The sequence below is a fragment of the Marmota flaviventris genome, chromosome 16, assembly GCF_047511675.1.
Source record: "Marmota flaviventris isolate mMarFla1 chromosome 16, mMarFla1.hap1, whole genome shotgun sequence".
NCBI lineage: Eukaryota > Metazoa > Chordata > Mammalia > Rodentia > Sciuridae > Marmota > Marmota flaviventris.
This window is the reverse complement of record NC_092513.1, coordinates 72,188,183-72,210,089: the sequence shown is the minus strand read 5'-3', so window position 1 is coordinate 72,210,089 and position 21,907 is coordinate 72,188,183. Positions and strand designations below refer to the sequence as shown.

Genomic DNA, 21,907 nt, shown 5'->3' with positions numbered 1-21,907 from the left:
TATGGTGTCAATCCAGTTCTGCTGTTTTCTCAAAGTAGGATGATGCATAACAACTACAACTTTAATTCCATACAAATGGAGCTGAATACCCACCATAGCTCTGCACCCACTTTCTGGCTACCTGCATGCTTTCAGGGACTGTTTTTTACTCACAATAATAAAAAATTAATTCTATATTTATGAATCGGTATGATTCTTTGGGTCTTGATTTCTTTTTTCCACCTGTGTGTTGTTGAGGATGGGAATTCTTGAGTGAGTCCTTCTACTGGGTCAGTCTATCACAGAATTCATGGCCATTTTTTTAGTACTTTTTATTGTTTAAATATTAATAATGTAAAATATGACCATCTTTGATCAGATAAGAGACCCTGACTAATTGCATAAAAGATTTCCTTCATCTTCTTTGGCTTAGTCGTGTCAGATTCCCTAGGAAAATTTCCAGCCTTCACCACAAATTTTGATTTACTATTGAGCAAAAAATGTGTAAGTGGGTTCTAAGGCCTCACTTGTTGAGCACACAGGAAGTCCAGAACACTGCAGCAAACCTCTCTTTCAGAAAGCTTGTCCCATTTGATGGTGTTTGGAATGGCCATATTTATGAAAATTCTTCTTTACGATGGCCAGAGACAGGCTCTTTGGAGACAGACAAATTTGTCTACGCACAGGGAGTCTGGAAAAAAAGCCTCACCCACAACAAATGGATTATTTCTCTCTCTGAGATAAATGTTATTCAGGAAATAAGCAAAAGAACAGAAATCCATGAGGGTGGATGGAGCCGCCATAGGAAGAGATGAAGAAACCAACTCTTTCTTTCCAGCTCTCGGTCCTCCTCCGCCACCTCCTTCTGTTCCCTTGCCTCCCTTCAGCCTGCCTTGCTCCAATCTGGGAGGGAGGTGACGGTTGGCTCTCAATGGCTGTGGGTAGCAATGAAACACCTTCTTCTCCAAAGGGTCATGGAATCAACTAACAAAGACAAAGAAATTGGAGTGAAGACACGCAGATTCATCCCTTGTGTGGAGGCAACTGCGGAGTGTGACTGCACACAGGCCCCACGTGACGCAAAAGCCTATCTATCTGCTTTCCAGGGGGAAGGAAGAGTGGGGAGGATGCACACAATATTGGGGGGTTAGTAAACTTAGGGAAACTCAGTAGGCCTGAAGAAGGCAACACGGAGGGCTCTGGGTCAAGGTCCATTGGGCCTGTGGAACAGATAGTAGATCAAAAATGATTCCTGTTGGAATACCTAATGCCACTGAAATAGGAGACAATGCTATGTGACAGAAGTATGTCCAGGGCTGTTGACAGACTTCAGCTTTCTTCCTGTGATGTGAGTTCACTTGGAAAATGCTCAGGGAAGGGACCAGAAGTAATATTTCTCCCTTGGTGGATCTGGACTTTAGGCAGATAAGGGAATGGTGCAGAAACTCTCTTGGTGGGAAGAAGCAAGATGGGTGAGAGGGATCTTGCTTCTGAGCCTGCTTTAAGTCCTTCTAACTTTCCTTCTGGTTAACATGACAACGTCCCAGCCCCAACACCTGGGATGACCTCTCTTTGGAAGGCACAAAACATCACCCTTACTAGAATATCCTGATGTTGGCTGTCCTGACTCTCCTCTGTGATTTCCTCTAACTTAAGTAGGAAAACCATAGTTAAGGATCCAGAAAAGATTAAAAGGAAATCAGTAGTCATTGGGAAGATGGGTAAGAGATTATGTCTAAAAAAAAAAAAAGGAAGAATGCGCCTTTGGTTTTAAGAGTGGTTGTCTTAGAAACCTGGAAGAAAGGAGATAAAAAGAAAGTGAAGCTGTCATAGGAGAAGAGCTATTTCTGGAAAAGAATCCTGAGGAGTTTTCAAGGAAAGGAGAGCTTGAATCAGGACCAGGGGGACCCTTGACATACCTGATGGAGCAGAATTTCAGCATGTGCAGTAGAGGCACAGATTTTTTTTTTTTTTTTTTTTTTTTAGGACAGCAAGGAATACACATTCAAGGGAGAATGTGGGTCAGCCCACGAGTGGGAGACATGTTTTGGGGACTCCTGGCTCTTCTTTTAAAGAAAACTTGGTGAGGTCTGGGTATGGGAAGGTGTGTAAGAATGCCATCAGTCTGGGGATCTCAAGATAAGGTGTTTGATGGTTTGGACATTCTCAGAATTCTTCATCTGACGTGGTTTCCATGATCTGATCAATAGGTAATGCTGAAAAGTCCCCTAAATTATAGGTTCCTTAAAATATCCTCTCTCTTTCTTTACTTAGTATATTGTGTGGTGGGTTAATTGACAATACACAAGGTTGATTCATAGATTTCACAGAAACTTGGGAGTGCCAAGCCGCTGAGAGAGAGAGACTAGCTTGGAGAGTGACCAACTGAGAAAAGTACATGGAACTTTAAATTAAAATTATATTTCCTATTCCTTCCTTTCTGTCTCCTTTCTGCCTATTTTCTTTTTATTCTTCTATCTGACCTCAAAACTACTGTGGCAAAACAGGAACTGAAACTATAGAGCCAAGCAACCAATAACTATTTTTCATCTCAACATAGAGAAAATCAGCCCTCCCCCTTGGAACTCCATTAACTCAAATGTCAAGTCCATATGGTCTTGCCCCCTGTGGATATTACCCACCTTAAGAGTTCTTTTTCTGTTGCTCTTGGAAGATTCAGAAAAATTTACAGAGATTCTCTGCAGCAGTGTTTCAGTAAACAGCCGTGTGTGCGGGATCTACACTGCCTGCTGTGAATTGCTGCCCTGGTGGATTCACTCAACTCACAGATCAACATGACTGGGCCCAGATGATGACCCCACCCACCCCAATCAGGGAGTGCATGGCCTTGGGAAGCCAGCCATCCTCCTCTCCCAAGATCCAAGTTGTACCATGGGAACCCAACACAGGGCTCACTGATGAAGTCCTTGAATTCACTTTCTTTGCCTGTGGTAATGCCACCATAATGCACTCAAGGGTCAGGTGGGATTTCCTTGGCAATTCACTCAAGCATTTCAAAATTGATGGGGATCAACCAAAGGGAAGATCAGAATATGGCATTAGTCGTCTACTCTTTGTAGCAGTCATTTTTTTTTTAAAGTTTCTTACTTTATTGGCGGAGGGTGGGGGCAAGAATTTTCATGCTGGGAATATTCAGGTTAAAAAAATACATATATATATATATATATATATATATATATATATATATTTTTTTTTTTTTTTTTTTTTTTTTTTTGGCTGGCCAGGGCAGACAGTTTCTTGTATCTTGATAAGAAACAGCAACCCTGTTATGAGGAAAAGACAAAAACAGAAAAACAAAAAGGAAAACAAAACTTGAGATTGCAGTGCTAGCTGTCCAGTTAGGATCATTCCCAGAAGAGACACACTTCAGTGGGCCCCAACAGCAGATAAGAGAGAGTGTTCTGGTGGAGATCCACTATTGTAAGAAAACAGAATATTGGAGAAAAGAATGCTGGAAGAGATGAAGGAAAAATGCATAAGATGCAACCTGACCCCAAGCTTTATTTCCTCCTCCAGGAGCTTTGACTCCCAAGATATCAGGCAGGAAATAATTGACAAACGGTGCAAACTAGTGGCCAGCATTGACCTGATTGGTGGTGATGGTGGGGTGGGGGTGGGGGTGGCAGCTGTGAGTCTGTTTCTTTTCTCATCTTAATCTTTCCCTTCTCTTTCTTTATGCATCGTGGAGCCAGATATTATGTGATTTAAAAAATATTTTTCTGATAAAATATGGGACAGGTAAATCAATATACTTTTTCTCTAGTTTAAATATAAAGAATAGAATCTGTAGTTAAAAAAACAAAACAACCAACCAAAAAACCACTAGGGAAATAGAGTATGATAAGGATAGGGATGTTTACCTTGTTGTTCTTCTATATTACATGCGAGAAAGGGAGGAAAATTTAATAAGGTAACATGACTGAAGATATACACAAGATCTAATAGAAGGAAATACATTTGTGATTCCTCTGGCCCCAGGGGTACTGACGTTGCTACTATTTTAATTGGCATACCAGTGTCAGCTTTTTCTACTTTAGCAATATGTTCACTTTTCTTCTCTGTACCTTTAAGTGAAGAACCAAAGATCCTTTTTGCATTCACCTATGAAGACTTGCAATATTCATGGCAAGGGGTTTAGAGATCCTGCAGGATTTAGAGATCCACCTACTACATATTCTCGGCATTCACAAGAGAATGTAAAGTAATTTTCCTCATGGTGGGACTTCACACTAATTCAATATGTGGATGATTTATTGATAGCTGGCGAAACTTTATATGCTTATAAAGAAGTCATTGTAACTTTACTAAAATGCTTAGCTTCCCAAGGACATAAAGCATCACCAGGAAAATTGCAGTATAGTCAAACTGAAGTCAAGTACTGAGGATATGGGCGATTGATATAGTCTGTCTCTATATTTTACGAATGAAGCCAACTGCCACCAAAAAACAAGTTTGCCAGTTTGGGGTGTGGGTTCGTAATTGCATGGGTCGGTACCTCTCTTTTCTGAACAGACGAAGCCTATGGTCAGGGTGGTCACACACAGCCTCTGCTGGGGTCTATTGAAACTAGAGGAGACTTTCAGAGCCTTTCCGAATTCCCCACTTAGGAATCCCTAAGGTTGGGAAAGAACTCTTTTTTTCTATTAGGAGAATAAAGGGCAACCCCTTTATTTATTTTTACAGCCAAAATTCAGGTTGTGTTGGTCACTGTTGGGTGCTTTTCTGTGATGTTGGATGCCATCACTCTGGGGTTGTGAGTCTGTTCACAAGCCATGGCAGATCTTCTGAATGAAAAGCTCAACTCTGAACCCAGTACAGAGAATGTCCTTGTGCCCCATGTTGCCGCCATTCTACAAATTCATCAGACATAAAACTTACCAGTGCCCCACCAGAGTAGCTATGACCCAGTGTTGTCCTCTAATCCTCATGTGATTCTAGGCAGGTGGCACCTTGGGGACTAGCCACTGTGTTGCCAGATGCTGACCAAAGAGGTGGCCTGGACTGGCTCAGAGTTTTGGAAGGTACTTACCTTAGTTTGATTCATACGACGCTGACAGAACCATTTACTGGTGTGGTTTGCACGAGAGATATGGGGAAATATGGATACATTTTATGCCATCAATATTTTGTACAGAGGACCTTCTCTCAGAATATTTTATAAGTGAATGTAAATGTAATTTTTTTTCTATTTCACATGGTTTTTAGTGGCTAAAACCTAAAAACTAATAAAAGTCTTTGAAACTGTTACTGTTACATAGTTCCAGGTCAGACAGCTGACTCCTGGTCCAGCCACTCCAAAAAACAAGAAAAGGCTGAGCGTGGTAGTGCATGCCTATAATCCCAGTGGCTCAGGAGGCTGAGGCAGGAGGATGGCGAGTTGAAAGCAGCTTCAGCAAAAGCAAGGCACTAAGCAACTCGGTGAGATCTTGTCTGTAAATAAAAATACAAAATAGGCCTGGGGCTGGGGCTCAGTGGTCGAGTATCCCTGAGTTCAATCCCTGGTACAAACAAACAAAAAAACCAACCCAAGGAAAGATCATGGTGAAAAGCAAGAAGAGAACTTCAGGCACCATGACCCTATTGGGAAGGCCAAGGCAGACCCAGCATCTCGGGCCTGCCTTCAGGTGCTGACAGGAGCTTTGGGTTTCAATAGAGGAAGGACAGGCAGAGGCCAGGTCTGCCTCACTAAGCAGCCTTGGTCAGACTGAGGTCTGTTGACCACTCTCAGGGCTGGTTCAAATCTTGCCTGAGTCTTCAAGAGGGACAGGGTAGGTCAGGTCAACGATGGGCTAATGGACCTTGTGTCACTCATTTGTAGATGAACACCTCTTACATGATTGCATGCCTATGTGCAGAGTGGAGCAGGGATGTGACCCACAGTTTAAGGTAATAAAGGAGACAAATACAAAATGAAGTCAGAGATGGCGAGCTTTATCCTGCTTTTAGTTCCCCGAGGGCATCTGCAGGCCCAAGAGCCACTGCTTCCAGCATGGGTGTCCTGAGTCCCTGTTATAGCTTCTTCCCCCAAACCTTGCCTTGTCCACTCCTAGACCTGGAGGGTCAAAGGGGATCAGCCATCTGAGTCTATGGGTTTCTTAGCCACATGGTGAACCAGTATGGAATGGGGACAACCAGGGTCTCTAAACAATGGCTGAAGTATTTAAGTGAAAACAGCCAGATGCTTAAGTCTAGAAGTAAATTGTAAAGCGGAATACAAGAGGGGGCCAAAGTCAGACGATGTTCCATTTAATAAAGTATATACAAGTGGGAGCCCTTTTGCTCAATGTCTCCCTGAGTTTAGCTTTTCTTTTACCTCCATAATAGCACATTTGCCTCTGGTTAAATTTCCCTGCTGGGTGTTCAAGACCAAGCCATTAGCCCTGTGTTGGCTCAAAATTAACCTTTTTTCTTTTTACTGGTAAGGCCAGTCAGGATTCCTCAGGAGTTATTTTTAGGAACATGGTAGTATAAAGATTCATTGCCATTTCTGTCTGTCCTATAGGCAATGGCTATTCTTTCAAAATACCACTTGGATTATTCTGTTAGAAGTAGTACTTATGCAAAATGTTAACAAGCAACAGTTAAAAGTAACAGTAACCATTCCAGTTTGTCTTAGGAATAAATGTCATAAAGCCTTAAAAATAAAGTGGTTGTGGTCTTTTAAGTAGAATGTACTTGCTTAAAGATGCATCGCCTGAGTGACCAACGTCCACTCTTTTTAATTGTCCGTGGGGCACGGTTCCAAGTGCAGTGTTCAGGCCTGAACAATTATCTTTGCTCAAAGATGATGGTCATGATACAATTAGGGATACACAAGTATAGGCTGGAGAAGGCTGTTGTGACTATGAACAATGTCTGTTTGGAGGATACAGCTTGGTAAATGTTCTCTTCAGGTTTGCATTTTAGAGCAGTCTACTTGGGGAACATAAATACATTGAACATACAAACAAGTCAGTAATAATGAACATCACAGACACACAGAAGACCTATATATATTAATTTAGTCTTTATTTTTGAGCAAAATTTACAAACCATGGCTCAGTAGGATACTTTATGTGTCTGTCTTCAATAGGTCTACATAGGTAATATGATTGATGGAGTTAAAACTCTGAACAAGTTTAGGAAGTAATGCAACTGACCTGGTGATATACAGGTGTATCTCATATACACAATAATAAAACACTTACTTCATCAAAGCAAATAGATGTAAACCAGGGTATAAGTGGCAGGGAGTTTTTTTTTATCTGGATGGTATTGAACGCATATGGCAGAAACGTTGAGTTTCATTGACCACTGCACATATTTAGGTCCAGCTACAATGCGTATTGTGTAAAAGAGAAAACTAACTGCTTACCTTCATGTATTAACCTGTACACCTTTAACCTTACACATTTTTGTATAATATTCAGACAAAGCTCAACCATGGCATAGTTAGCCCTCAGGTGCATACACATCTCTACTCACAGCTATCTAGGGTACCACATACATAGTACGGTGGCCCCAAATAATAGTTGTTTATAAAGTGGTCATTTATAAAATAAAATAGACACTTAAATAAACCTTAACTCTGCTAAGACTCTATTTCCTAAATAACAAAAGCCTCACAAAGACAGCAAACACAGAGATTCTTCTGATAGAGCACAAAATCTTTGTTCTTCCAGCCAGTTCTTGGTAAATGTGACTAAGAGCAGAAAACCTGCTGTCTCAAACGTGGAGGATTCCATTTTGGTTTGACATCAGTGTATTAAACTTGGACCTCAGTAAAGCCCTTCAAATAACTTTTCCAGTTACAGCCAACTTAATCATACATGAATTTCCTAATGTGGTCCTTCACAAATCTTCTGTGACTGGTTTAGACATTTTACAACTTGTTTATATCCTTAGTTTTTGTTCAAGCTTTCTTGTTCATTTGTGACCTTAGGACAAAAAAAATCTTATTTTGCCAATCAAAATCTTTTCTTTTTAATCCCCAAACTTCCCCCCCAAAAAATGTCCTCACACTCATAACCTTTTTATATGTCTTTTTCCTACTTATTGATTCTTTTTTGGCCTTATTTTATCTTTAGTTTACAATAAGAAATAATCCTTATGAAACTTTTAAATTTAGGCCAATTGTTCCTTTTTTAATAAGACAAAATGGTTTATGCTTTTTATACCTTTTTTTTTTTAAATCAGAACACAGCCTCAAGTTTTAGTAGGTTTTTTCAATGTCAATTAGAATTAGCTCTTAGTGGTCTATGTAGAGAAGGCTCAGGAAGAAAACAATTTCAAAATGTTTTCTAAATCTGAAAAACTTACAAAAAACCACATTTAATAGGCCCCAATATAGTGTATTTTTGTAAATGTTAAGATGCTTATTTGCAAGTTTTATATAAACCTTGGATTAAGCCGTTTTCTATGGCAATAGACCAGTTTTCAAAGGCTTTCTTTCATTCCTCTCCCTTTTTCTTCAGCCCTGTGTGAGTTGGAGAGTTAACCCTTTCCTAACCCTCTTGGTTTTCCAGACTGGGTGAGACTTAACCCTTGAATAACCAGTTTTCTGAGTAAAGACAGCAGAACAGACAGAGGGCCAAAAGCCTCCATTTACACAAAACCAAACAGAACAAAAATATATGAATTTAAGCACGCAGACCTTCCTCCTCAGTGAATTCAGCAGAATAACCACGAGCTCAAAAAGGCAGTTGTTCTTGCAAAAAAAAAAAAAAAAAAGAAAGAAAGAAATGGCTGCAGTTTCTTTCTTTCTTTCTTTCTTTTTTTTTTAAGGAATTTGTGGGTGGGAGATTCACCCAGAGGCACTGAAACTGGACCAGGATTATTAGACTCAGAACCAGCTGCCGTAAAAGATGGGGTTTTCTCCAAGCCCTTCTCCTTCCCTTAACTCCTTTCTCATTTTAGTGGAAGTGCCCCTTTTGTTAGGCCTTTATGATCAGGTGTTCATAGAACCTCTGCCTTAAAAGGGACCAGGTTAGGATGACCAAGAGGAGACAAAAGAAAGAAAGGAAAAAAAAAAGCAAATTTACCTAGCGGAGGAGCATCAGGAGAGTCTCAGTGCTGTGAGCAAATGTGACAAGTGTTCTGAAACAAAGGATTTCCCAGTTACCCAAACATCACAGACCAAGAGCCAGACAAGAAAGGGAGAACAGTAACTTTGAATCCAAGTGCACTTTCAGATACAAAGGCCAGCCGTGCTGCAGGGGAAAATCATCTTAGGTTTATAGCTGTTAAAAAATTAAAACAACAACAACAAAAAAAACAGATAGTGAAAAATTTCCCTAGCCTTGAGACAAAATTAGCACTTGCCATTCTTAACCAAATACAACAGATCTCCCCCAATCAACCTCCTTTCTGCATCTACCTTGGTCCCTTCCCTCCTAATTGGTACCACAGATAAAATGCCAGATAAAATGGCAGAAGCCCAAGTAGGTTCAAAAGAACTGGCTCCACAGAGCCCCAGACAACAGGAAAAGGAAGGGCAAGGCCCAGTGGGCATTGTCAAGGAGAAGACATCAGAATCCAGGGCCCTGGGCTCCAGAAGTTCATTTCTCTGCCTCACAGAATGGAAAATCAGCTCAAGCAGGCACAGAGGGGAGGAAACAGAAATCCTGAAACAAAGGTGGATTCAGCCCCAGCGTGGCTCACCCTTCTCTTCCCAGGGTGGAGGTCAGCCGGCCGCAACAGGCTGATGCTCAGACGGTGTGCTTTCTCCCCTGGCAGCTTGCTACAGCAGAGGCCTGACTCCAGAGATCCCCCCAAACCTAGTCTGGCCACTCACCTTAAAAACCAAGCAGAAAAGATCATGGTGAAAAGCAGGAAAAGAACTTCAGGCACCATGACCCTATTGGGAAGGCCAAGGCAGACCCAGCATCTGGGGCCTGTCTTCAGGTGCTGACAGGAGCTTTGGGTTTCAATAGAGGAAGGACAGGCAGAGGCCAGAGGTCTGCCTCACTAAGCAGCCTTGGTCGGACTGAGGTCTGTTGACCACTCTCAGGGCTTGTTCTGGGAGGAGCTGGCTCTGCAGAGGTCCTTACCACCTGAGGGGGCAAGTCCCACCTGCTGTTCAGGGTGTTTGTCTGTGGGACCTGTGATCCTGGGAGGGGGACATGACTTGGAGCAGCACTCCAGGGGCTGAAACAGGTGGCTACAAATCTTGCCTCAGTCTTCACGGGGACATTATAGGTGAGGTCAATGAAGGGCTAATAGACCTTGGGTTACTAGTTTGTAGAAGAACACCTCTTAGATGATTGGCATGCCTACGTGCAGAGCAGAGCAGGGACGGCAGGGACGTGGCCCAAAGTTTAAGGTAATAAAGGAGACAGGTACAAAATGAAGTCAGAGATGGGGAGCTTTATCCTGCTTGAAGTTCCCCAAGGGCATCTGCAGGCCCCAGAGCCACTGCTTCTATCCAGGCACCCTCTCTCCCTGAGCCATTGTCACAGCTCTTCTTAAACTATGAGGACTGTGGACTGTTTTCCACAGTAGCTCCTGGATCACGACCATTTCAGTGGCATATCCAACACACAGAGAGAAGGTCACGTGGATAATCCAGTTTAACAAAGTGTGTTGATCTGTTTTCTCCTAAAATGGACAAAATGGATCCATCTATCCGATGGCCAGTACTGACCCTTAAACATGACAAACAAGTGATCTGAAGAACTGTGTTAGCTTCACATCACTGTGACAAAATAGCTGAGATAATTGACTTAAAAGGAGGAAAGGCTTATTTTGGCTCAGAGTTTCAGAGGTCTTGGGCTGTGGTCACCTGGCCCTGCTGCCCTGGGGTGTGTGACAGCACTGGACACCAAGGCAGGAGTGTGGAGCACAAAAAGGGCTGAATTCTTGACAGCCAGAAGCAAAGAGGAGAGGGAATGGGCTCATCACCTCTTCAAGGCTACTCCCTGGGCCTCACCTCCTTCCTCTGTGCCCCCCCGCAAGGGTTCTACTAGCTTCTAATAATCCCACAGGCTGGCCACCAAGCCTTTAGCACACAGGCCTTTACAGGGACATTTAAGACCTAAACTGTAGCAATTAAAACACTACTTAGGCCACTGATTTAGTAATAGTCATTCCCAACTCATTCTTAATCTGGGCAAGTTGGGACCCTCGGCAATGCGAAAGGTGAAAACGGTCCAATTAAGTAACTGCTCTGTGGTTGGTAGCAAGCGGCAGAACGTGACTGGAATAAGGGCAGAGGTGCAGATGCAGAGAGCACCCCATTCCAGCCAAGGACTGCAGATGCCCGGATATGTGCAGACCAAGGGCCCGGTCTCTAGAGATGACCTCTGACAACCAGGTCAACCCACTAGTATCTACTAGGCGCCAACTATGTGCTCAACACCGGTGAGAGCCAGGAAGGTCAGAGAGGGGTGTGAGTCTTGGGGGCCCTGGCCCAACCCTCAACACAGAAGGCATTTATTGACCTGGAATAGGCCCTGATTCTGCAGCCATGTCCACTATGTGCCAGTACAGGCTGGTCACTGAATGCCTCCAAGAAGTCAGAGATGGCACCAGGGGAATGGCCTGGACTTTAATGACAAGCCAGCTCTAGATGTCTGATAGGACACCTGAGAGCAGGAGGACCTGCTCATCAATGTCACAGAGCAGGGTTCCCCCAGGGCCAAGTCAAACGACAGTTAGATGAATTACCTGCTTTTAGAAAAGGCATTTAATTAATTAGTGGGGTCACTTAAAGTCAATGGCAATATCTCGGTAAGAAAGCCTATTGAACTGTGTTATATATGTAGGTATCCGTGTATATAAAATACCTGCTTCAGGGCAGGTTCCGTGACCTGCCTCCTCCAGCTAGGACCCACCTTCCACAGTTCTCATGGCCTCCCAATCATCATCCAATCATGAATCCATCAAGTGGATTAATCCAGTGAGGAGGTCAGAGCCCTCATGATCCAGTCATTTCCTAGAAGCCCCACTTCTGAACATGCTGCATCGGGGACCACGTCTTTAACCCGTGAGTCCTTCAGGGACACTTCATATCCAAACCATAGCACATGTTCAAATATCAAGCATCATGCAAACATTCTCCACGACTCAGTCTTCAAATAAGAGTCTATACCTAGTTAAATATATCCATCTATCTACACATGTATTTTAAATATGGTACTCATACTATTGGGGATTATTCCTTCATTTTCTCTATAACAACTGAGCTTGTCTATACCTGAATAGAAACCCAGTGTGTAGACCACAGTCTTTCAGAGCTAGAGGAAAACGCTTTGGATTTTATAGTAGTTTGTACGGTGCCCTCCATGTAAACTGACACCTCAAGTAACTCACCCTGAATCTCACAGCCAATCAATGTAAACCCAGCACCACCACCCACAAGTCATGCTCCTGGTTAAGTCCATTAATTTGTGCTAGAATCAAGTGAAGCCCCACTTTCCTTATTTTATTTATGTTAATAAGCACTAATGTATTATAGTGGCTAGTAAATTATTAACAGAAAATGATGATTCAAGAGCCCTTACTTTAAAATAATTAAGTACAGCTGGGTGCAGTGGTGCACACCTGTAATCCCAGCAATTTGAGAGGCTGAGGCAGGAAGATTGCAAGTTGGAGGCCAGCCTCAGCAACTTAGTGAGACCCAGTCTCCCAATAAAAAATAAAAAGGGCTGGAGGGGTGGTCTTGGCTCATTCTAGAGTACTCCTGGGTTCAATCCCTAGTACTGAAAAAAAAATTAAGTATAACTCCTCACATAACCAATTATAGGTACCAATTTAAATAAGAAGCAGTTTTACAGGCTACATCACTTTCTATAATCCTCTGAAACTAATATGAAAAAAAAATGCTATTCTTTCCTAATATCACCTGCTAGTGAGGAACTGCCGACCTATGGATGAAGATGAGTCCATTTGAGAATTAAGGGTGTGTGCAGAGGCTCATGGAGAGTTGTGGGGTTAGGGGGCGTGGATATACCTTATTCTCTGATCCCTGCTTCAGAGAACAGTGTTATAAAAAGAGGAGGAAATATTTAGCATAGCAACAATGACAGTAACAAGCAGCATTTGGTAATGATTAATCATTTATCATATGTTCATCCTATTCACATGGGCCACCAGTAATTTGTTCACAGTCATGGAACTAATAACTGCTGGGACTTAACTCAGTCTCAGTTCAGTCTGTGGGGCTCCTATAATTTTCCACTTACTGGAAATTCCAAACCGTAAAAAGCCTTCAACAGTGTCTTAGCCTGTTTCCTGTAGCTATGACAGACTACCACAGACTGAGGAATTTAAAAACAATAGAGGTATATGTGACTCACAGTTCTAGAGGCTGTGAGTTCAAGTTCAAGAGCATGGTGCCCCTGTGCTGCAGTGTAACACTGTGGAAAGGCAAGTGAGCTTGGGAGACAGAAAAATTGGACCAAAGTTATACTTTTTATCAGAAACTCATCCCCATGATAACTAACCAACTTCTACAATAAGAGCATTAATTCACATGAAGGTGGAGCCCTTGTTACTTAATCACCTCTGAAAGTTCCCATGACTTAATGTTACAATGTTAATAATGTAACATGACAAAGATTCTTTTTAATTTTTAAAACTTATTCATATGTGAACATAGAAAAGTTCTGTCTGATTCATTCTACTGTCTTTCCTATTCCCATCACCCCACTTTCCCTTCATTCCCCTTTGTCTAATCCAGTGAACTTCTATTCTCCACCCTCCATGCCCAGAGATAACATCTGGCTTTTGGTTTTCTGGGACTGGCTTATTTCACTTAGCATTTTACCTGCAAAAGTCATTCTTTTTATGACTTAGTAATATTCCATTGTTTATATGTATCACATTTTTTTTATCCACTTATCTGTTGAAGGGCACCTAGGTTGGTTCCATAGATTGGTTATTGTGAACTGGGCTGCTATAAGTGTTGATGTGGCTGTGTTACTGTAGTATGTTGATTTTAAATCCTTTGGTTATATACTGAGGAGTGGGATAACTGGGTCAAATGGTGGTTCCATTCCAAGTTTTCTGAGGAATCTCCATACTGCTTTCCAGAGTGGTTGCCCCATTTTGCAGTCCCACCAGCAATGTATGAGTGTACTTTTCTCTCCACATCCTTGCCAACACTTATTATTATTTGCATTTTTATAATTAACATTCTGACTGGAGTGATATGGAATTTCAGTGTAGTTTTAATTTGCATTTCTCTAATTGCTACAGATGTTGAATATTTTTCATATATTTTTTGACCATTTGCATTTCTTCTTCTGTAAAGTGTCTATATTCAGTTCCTTTGCCCATTTATTGGTTGGTTATCTATCTATCTATCTATTTATTTTTGGTGTTAAGTCTTTTGAGTTCTCTATATATCCTGGAGATTAATGTCTTTCTGAGGTGCAGGTGGTCAAGATTTTCTCCCATTCTGTAGGATCTATCTTCATTTCTTGCGTGTTTCCTTTGCTTTGAAGAAACTTTTTAGTTTGATACCATCCCTTCTATTGATTCTTGATTTTACTTCTTGTTGAGAAAGTCAGTTCCTAAGTGACATGGCGGAAAGTTGGGCTTACATTTTCTTCTAGGGTCTCCAGTCTAATGCCTAGGTCCTGGATCTACTTTGAGTTGTTTTTTGTCCAGGGTGAGAGATAGTGGTTAAATTTCATTCTGCTACATAAGGATTTCCAGTTTTCCCAGCACTATTTGTTGAAGAGGCTCTCTTTTCTCCAATGTGTGTGTATGGTACCTTTGTCCAGTATGAGATGGATGTATTTATGTGGATTTGTCTGTGTGTCTTCCATTCTGTTCCATTGGTCTTCGTGTCTGTTTTGGTGCCAATACCATGCTGTTTTGGTTACTATAGCTCTGTAAAATAATTTAAGGTCTGCTTCACTTTTCTTGCTAAGGATTGCTTTAACTATTCTGGGTCTTTTACTCTTCTAAATGAATTTCAGGAGTGTATTTTCAATTTCTGTGAAGAACATCATTAGGATTTTAATAGGAATTACATTAAACCTGTATACCACTTTTGGTAATATGGCTATTGTGGCTATTAAATTTCAACACAAGTTTTGGAGGGGACATCCAATGTAGCAGACAGTCACAGAAGTCAATCACCCTGCTGGAGTGATGGCTTCACAGTCAGCTGGGACAAGTCTCTGGGACAGCCCCAGGCCACACCTGCAGCAGCCCTTCCTTCAACCACAGCTGGTCCCTGGAGAAGAGAGAAGGTCAGGAGGTATCAGCAGAAGGTTGAAGGCGCTCCATCCAGATACTTGGGTCCACATGCTGGAGCCTGTGCGTGTATGTGTGTGTGTGTGTGTGTGTGTGTGTGTGTGTGTTTGTGTGTGTTTGGCTTTGAGTGCCAAGGGTTTGACTGGTCATATTCTTCAATGAGGCATCAGTAAAGAATTGTTCTGGTCTGTGTGAGGTGGCCCTGCTCAGCCTCCGTATCTCTTCATTCATTCATCATTCCTACGATTCACCTTTCCTGAGTCCAATGTATTTTGTGTATTCTTCTAAAAAAAAACAAAAAGGCTCGATTCTTTTGTTCACACATATTTAAATTTACGTAAATGTTGTTTTATCTTTCATCATGGTTTCTACTAATTCACTTTTTACACAGGTGTAATTATACTACTCATAGAAAGGTGATAAAGATAATATACTCACTTTTTAATAACCTGTAGAAGCACCATTTAATTGCTTCATAAAATGCTCTCGGGGCATATGCCGGGTTAATTACACTCCTAATGCTCTACACTTAGCATTAATACAATTTTTTTTCCTAATAACACTTATAAATTACAAACTATCTTAATCAAATAGTCTTGTTAACATATCTTATGGGGCAGGTTAATTATATCTTTCATTTGTATAGCTCCTTAGAATTTTTAAGGCACTTTCAGAAACTTTCAACAAGCTGTAAATTGGGCAGAGCAGTTGTTATATTTCCCATATTATTCACAAAGAAGCCGAGATCGCAGAGACTGAAGCTCGTGTCCAATATCAGCTGAGTCGGTCAATCCAAGGAGAATTATAGCCGAGGAGTACAGGGTGCTTCCTTACCCAGGGGTGCTGTCCTGCCTCATAACCATGACCGCTAAGATAGTAACAGCATATTGAAATAAGAGTCTTGTTTAGTACAATTTTTTTATAAAGTATATTTTTTTGTAGCTGTAGATGGACAGAATGCCTTGATTTTATTTATTTTTATGTGGTGCTAAGGATCTAACCCAGTGTGTCACACATGCTAGGCACTGAGCTCCTTGTTTAGTACATTCAAGTGTTGGGAAAACAAAAAAACTGGTATCTTTCATACACGTTTCTTTGTGAGTTCTGACTGAAGAAACAGTGGGGTTGCTCGGTGCACTGGTGGTACCTCGTGGAGACTTAATCCTGCTTTCAAATGTCTCTGAGATTCACTTCTGTAACTCATCGTTTAAAATAAAGATTTAATAAAAATCCATTAAAGACAGAACTGTTTCAGAATGACAGATCTCTAAGAGGCTTCTTAAAAATTACTGTTGTTGGTGAATCTTAGACTGGCCGCCCATTTGTCTACTGAAGGCTGGGCGTGTGATAGTGACCCCACATCAAGAGTGTGGTCCATGAAGCCACATTAGGTAGGAGACCAGGTGGTCCCATGAGCGTTGTAGCCCCTCCAGCCTTCTGATTGTTAAGTCTGGCCAATGTGAATGTGAAGAGCAAACCAAAGTGTTAGGGGACAGACAGAGGAGGATGGTGGGAACAGGAGGTCAAGGGGATGATTCTATAAAATGGGCCCACCGTGCTGACCCTCACGTGCTTTCTTTTCCAAGAAGCAATTACCTGCAGCCCTGCCTGGCCTAAGTGGACAGGATACGTCACATTCCCCAGCAAAGTCCCTGTTATCTGCAGGAGAAACGCAGACCTAAGTTGATGTTGATATGAGGAATCCAAGTTACCCTGAAGGGAAGAATTCTGTGGCCATAACCTGAAACTGGAAGATAAGGATAGTTCCTCCTTACCATAAAATCTGTAAGAACCTGTGGTTAAGAATCCAATTAAAACTGGTCGGCATAGGCCAAGGTGACCTAGATTTGTCGTGGCTCTTGGTGCTTTCAAATCTGAAGTCATTTTGCTGTCAGTCAAAAGTCAAGAGGTGGGTCTGGGTGGGACTTTCTGGAAACTTCTCTGGGATCTCCCATAAAACCAGAGTACAGAAGAGACACCCTATCCCTCTCCGTTCCGAGAGGACATATTCTCTCCCTTCAGAGTGTCCCCTTCCCCTTTCCTATCCCTTCAATAAACTCATTCCTGTTACTCTGAGTGACGTGTCTGAAATCCTTCTGACTTGATTGCAAGAATCAGGGTTTGAAGGGGGTCTTTTGCACTGTCTCAGTTTCTCAGAAGTCCCCCCAAAGCTGTAACACATACACACGAGTGGTGGGGAATTCTGTAGAGAGAATAGTCTATAATCTTACAAATCCTTTACATACTTTAATGGGTTTAATCATGTCCATGATTTTCAGGTAGACATTATTTTTTCACTTTCAAAAGAAATTATGGTGCCTTCCATGAAGGTCAGGTGCCTGAGCAAGGACAGAAGAGAATTTGAAGGACTGTGGATTCTAAAAGTCATTTGCCAACCGTCCCCTCTCAGTAGTGCTGTGTTTCTTATCTGTCTCTAAATGAAGATTTAAGGCTCTGGAGAGTTGCTGAGGGCTGTATATTTCCACAGAGAATGCCTGGCCCTCTGCTTCTAGAACCTTTGTTTTCTATGAAACAAAACCAGGCAGGAAGAGCTCTTTATTCTTTATGTCTAACGTGCTTCTGTTTTTGCTTGCCTATAAATTCATGTCTCTTATGGAAACTCTCAAGGCAAATTTGGAATTTAATGAATAAAAGACTACCTTACATTTTTAAAGACACAGTATTTTATTGAAAAATAGAAGGTGATTTCGAGAATGAGCCCTAAATGTTACAGGAGTGAAATACTCGTATAGATCATCCCTCTCTTTTTAATTTCTGCATCTTTAAAGAACGACTTTATTTGGTGGGTATCTTAAGGAACTGGTTATAATTCTAAAAAGATATGAATAATATGACTTTACACTAGCATTGAAATTGACCGCCCTCACTAAGGCTGTTCTGTGGTTCAATTTCCATTTATTTATACCAAGGGAAGCCCACAGGGGGTCTGGGACTTTGCAGATTTTTTCTAATTCCATTTATGTTGTTAAGCTGGCAAATTCTTTAACAAAGCAAAATAATTGGGCAGATAACATCCTTTTAAAAAATTTGTTTTAGGTGTAGATGGACATAATACCTTTATTTATTTATTTTTATGTGGTGCTGAGGATCAAACTGAGCACCTCACATGGGCTAGGCAAGTGCTCTACCACTGAGCCCCAGCCCCAGCCCAGATAATTTCCCTGACAGTTGGCTGAAGTAATGGGCCAGCTCCAAACATTGAGTGTAACTGCATGCCCCAGGCATGTTAGGAAAAAGCCATTCTACTGTTAGAGTCTCGGCAAGCAGACGTTTTGCTCCCTAATTTCATGATTATTAAGTGAAAGGGTCTCTCTGTCTTTGAATTTCTCTCTAATTCAGCTTTAGCTGCAGCTAAAAAGTTTAAAAGTTCTGATTTAAACCTTTATTCATTAGGAAGCCGGTTCTTCATGAATCCCTCATCTCCACCCACCTCTGCACTTTTTCATAATAAAACCCACATGCTATGTTTGAACACCCTAGTAAAGGGAGTTATGCACAGCAGAAAATTGTATAAGAAATGAAAATATTAATTTTTCTAAGTGTTTTACTTCCATGTGAGTGGTTATCAGCACTGTTTTTATCTTATTGATTGAACCGGTCATTGCTAAGTGATCTCAAATAAATGTGTATGAGCAGGAATATCAGTCTTCCCCTTGTTTCTGCACATTTTTATTAGTTTTGATTTTTGATTAACGTGTCCTAATTGTGCCTGGTAGTGATCCAACCTCCTTCACCTGCCCTCCCTCCCACACAGCAGGAAACGAGACAAAAAGTATTTTATATAACCTTCTTTGCTCACACTCTGGTCTTTCATGATGATGATCAGGTGGTGACTAGGCAAAAGCACTGTCCTTTGCCCTGGGCAGATAAGGTTGGGGGGGTGCCGGGGGTGTTCCCTGGATACCCCCAGAACTCTGGCCACAGGAAATCTGGGTTATGAGGTACAGTAGGGAAGAAGACCTGCACTGATGTGGAGACAGCCAGGTAACATGGGATAAACTCTGCAACTGAAGTAGAACCCCTAGGAAGTGAGCCCTCCCACCCTAAGTGGTAGCCACTGACCTCCAGCCGGTCTCCTGTCTGGAACCTAAGGGGATGGGGCTAGATCCATGCTAGGACCCCCACCACGTCCCATTTTAGGGTTCTTCTGTAGTATTGGATGTTCATCACCCAGGTGTTTTATCACCCTGGGTGATGTGGTTGATGGGAGCATCTTTATTTCCTGGATATTAGAGGAGGAGATAAAAAATTCAGAAAAGCAAATCTGATGGAAGTTACTGTGTTTATGGACATGTTAAAGGTGCTGATGAAATTCCCACTGTCCTGTAAATAAAGAAAACTTGGACAATGGTGACTGATGGAGAGACCCAGGAGAGGGTGTCACATCTGGGCTGAACATTAGCAGATATTCTTGAAAGAAGGCTTTTCCACAACAACAGAGCGCACTTGCTGTGCCATCCATGGAGCGGAGGCCAAGGGAATGTGGTACTCTGCCCTGACCTGGATCTTTCTCTGATTTCTCGCAGGGATTTTCAGGAAACACAAATGCGGACAGCGTGGTGCACTACCGGCTCCAGCCCCCCTTCGAAGCCAGGTTCCTGCGCTTCCTGCCTTTAGCCTGGAACCCCAAGGGCAGGATTGGGATGCGGGTCGAGGTGTATGGGTGTGCATACAGTAAGTAGCCTTGGTTACTGGAAGAAATCCACACCTGCATGAGATGCCGCAAAAGCCAAACTGCCAACTGAACTTGACTTCTGATTTTTAAATAACTGTGCAGCCATACTGATTTTTTTTTTAAATCTTGTGTCAATCTTCCCATGTCAGAGTGGACTTTAGTTTTTACTTTTTATAGTTGAATTTAGAGGTGGACCTTAATCAAGATGTATTAATATTTAGATTTCCAGAGTTTAACAGAGTACTTACAATGTAATAGCCATTTAATTAAGTGAATAAAGTTCAAACCAGGAGCAGATGATGCTGTTCTTCTGATGTGGACACTCAGTATAGGAATGCAGGGGGGATGGGGGGGCTCTGGTTTCTTAGGCACAGCGCCTGCTCAGTGGTGTCTCAGTTCTGACTCTGCCTCTCTCTGTTGACGTCCCTGGGAAACCTCTGTACAGCGCACTGAGGCTTCACTTTTTCTTCCTTGGTGGGGATACATGTATATGCATTATGTCAGCCTCTTTTTCTCATCTATTAACTATAATCAAAGTCAAAAGACTCGCCTGTAATTCTAGCTCCTTGGGAGCTGATGCAGGAAGGTCACAGGTTCAAGGTCAGCCTGTCTCAAAATAGAAAATTAAAAGGGTTGGGAATGCAGTTTAAGGGCAGAGCGCTTGTCTAGCATGTGCGAGACCAAAGTAAAAAGAACAGAGGTAATGTGAGTATAACACAGACGTGAAAAGCAAACCATGGAATTGTGTGGCAGGAGTTTATCATCTAGCCGTTATTGGATAATCCAGGATATACTTGTTCTGTTTCTTTATATCATCATAGATTATTGTCAGAATGGGACAATAATAAAAATAATTCCTGTGTAGACCTGGAGAACATGCAAAGAATAGACTGGATGGAAATATCTTTGGCATCTCAGGTTTGGTCAGGTTGGACCCCCGTGTGACACCATTTGCACACAAACACCCGCCTCCCTTCTTTGCTAATCCCGGCTTTGACCTTGCAGAATGTTAATTTTCTAAAACATAATAATAATCTACCACCCATGAAGTATTTAAAGTCATGAATGCTATTATTCACATTCTGTGACTCAACCCCTGTGCAAGCCAATTAATTTCCTAACTCTGTAATCTAATGTTTACATTTCTATGGGACATTAAGTATAATGGTGTTGTTTTGCCATCCGACTTTCTTTTCTTCCCCTCCCATTGGTCATTTTCTTTCATCACTGTATTCTCTTGAACCCAGCTGAGTTCACTGTTGCAATGGCTACAGTGTCTGATACTTGGAATTTCTCTTTGATGCTCGGAAATTAGCTTGTCCTCCCATCACTCTGAAACAACTTCAGGTTTACTGACTTCAAAGCAGAACACGCTCTTTGATGGGGATTTGCCATTAGCTTGATGTTCCTTCATGAGGAGATGCTACTCCAGCTCCTCAGAGTAATATTGGAAAGATCAAAGCTCCGTGACCAGTCCCAAGAAGCACAGTGCGCCGTGCAGATCTTGTGGAATCTCTCGGCACCGTTCACTTCTGTAGACTTGAGCTGTTGGGTAAGAGTGACTGGGGAAACAAGATGCAGATGGATAAGATCTCACCACTACTGAGAAATTCAAAATATGTCCCCCAGAAGGTGAATCTCTACCATGTCCTTTTTGTCTTAGAGGAATTATTTTTCAGATGTATTGATTTTGTTTATGCTGTTGACACTTTATGTTAATAAGGGTGGTACGTTTTAGTATTTTCATTTGTATGTCCACTGCCCTGTTTTGATTCAAGAACTTTATTATGGGATATGACGTTGCTTTAAGGCAGTGTCTTTTCCCAGTTACACTCTATTTATAGCAAAATGCTCACTGTCACTATAAATTTTCATGGATTCTGATTAGCATGTGCAGTTTCTCTATCTCTGCCGCTTTTCCAGATTCTAGGGATTGGACCCAGACACCCACATGTGCTAGACAAGGGCTGCACCACACGTTGAGCTATCTGAATGGAGACATAGATTTTACCAAATTCCTCCCAGACA

At 41.8% G+C, this 21,907-nt stretch overlaps 1 protein-coding gene across 3 annotated transcripts in view; it reads left to right on the top strand.

Moving 5' to 3' along the window:
- LOC114104756 (contactin-associated protein-like 3) overlaps positions 1 to 21,907 on the top strand; it is a 177,609-nt gene that overhangs the window by 65,678 nt on the left and 90,024 nt on the right. For all 3 annotated transcript variants that reach the window (XM_027950984.2, XM_071602772.1, XM_071602771.1), the window contains exon 3: positions 19,731 to 19,878. In XM_027950984.2, the coding sequence (XP_027806785.2) occupies positions 19,731 to 19,878 (148 nt within the window). The remainder of the gene's footprint in view (positions 1 to 19,730; positions 19,879 to 21,907) is intronic.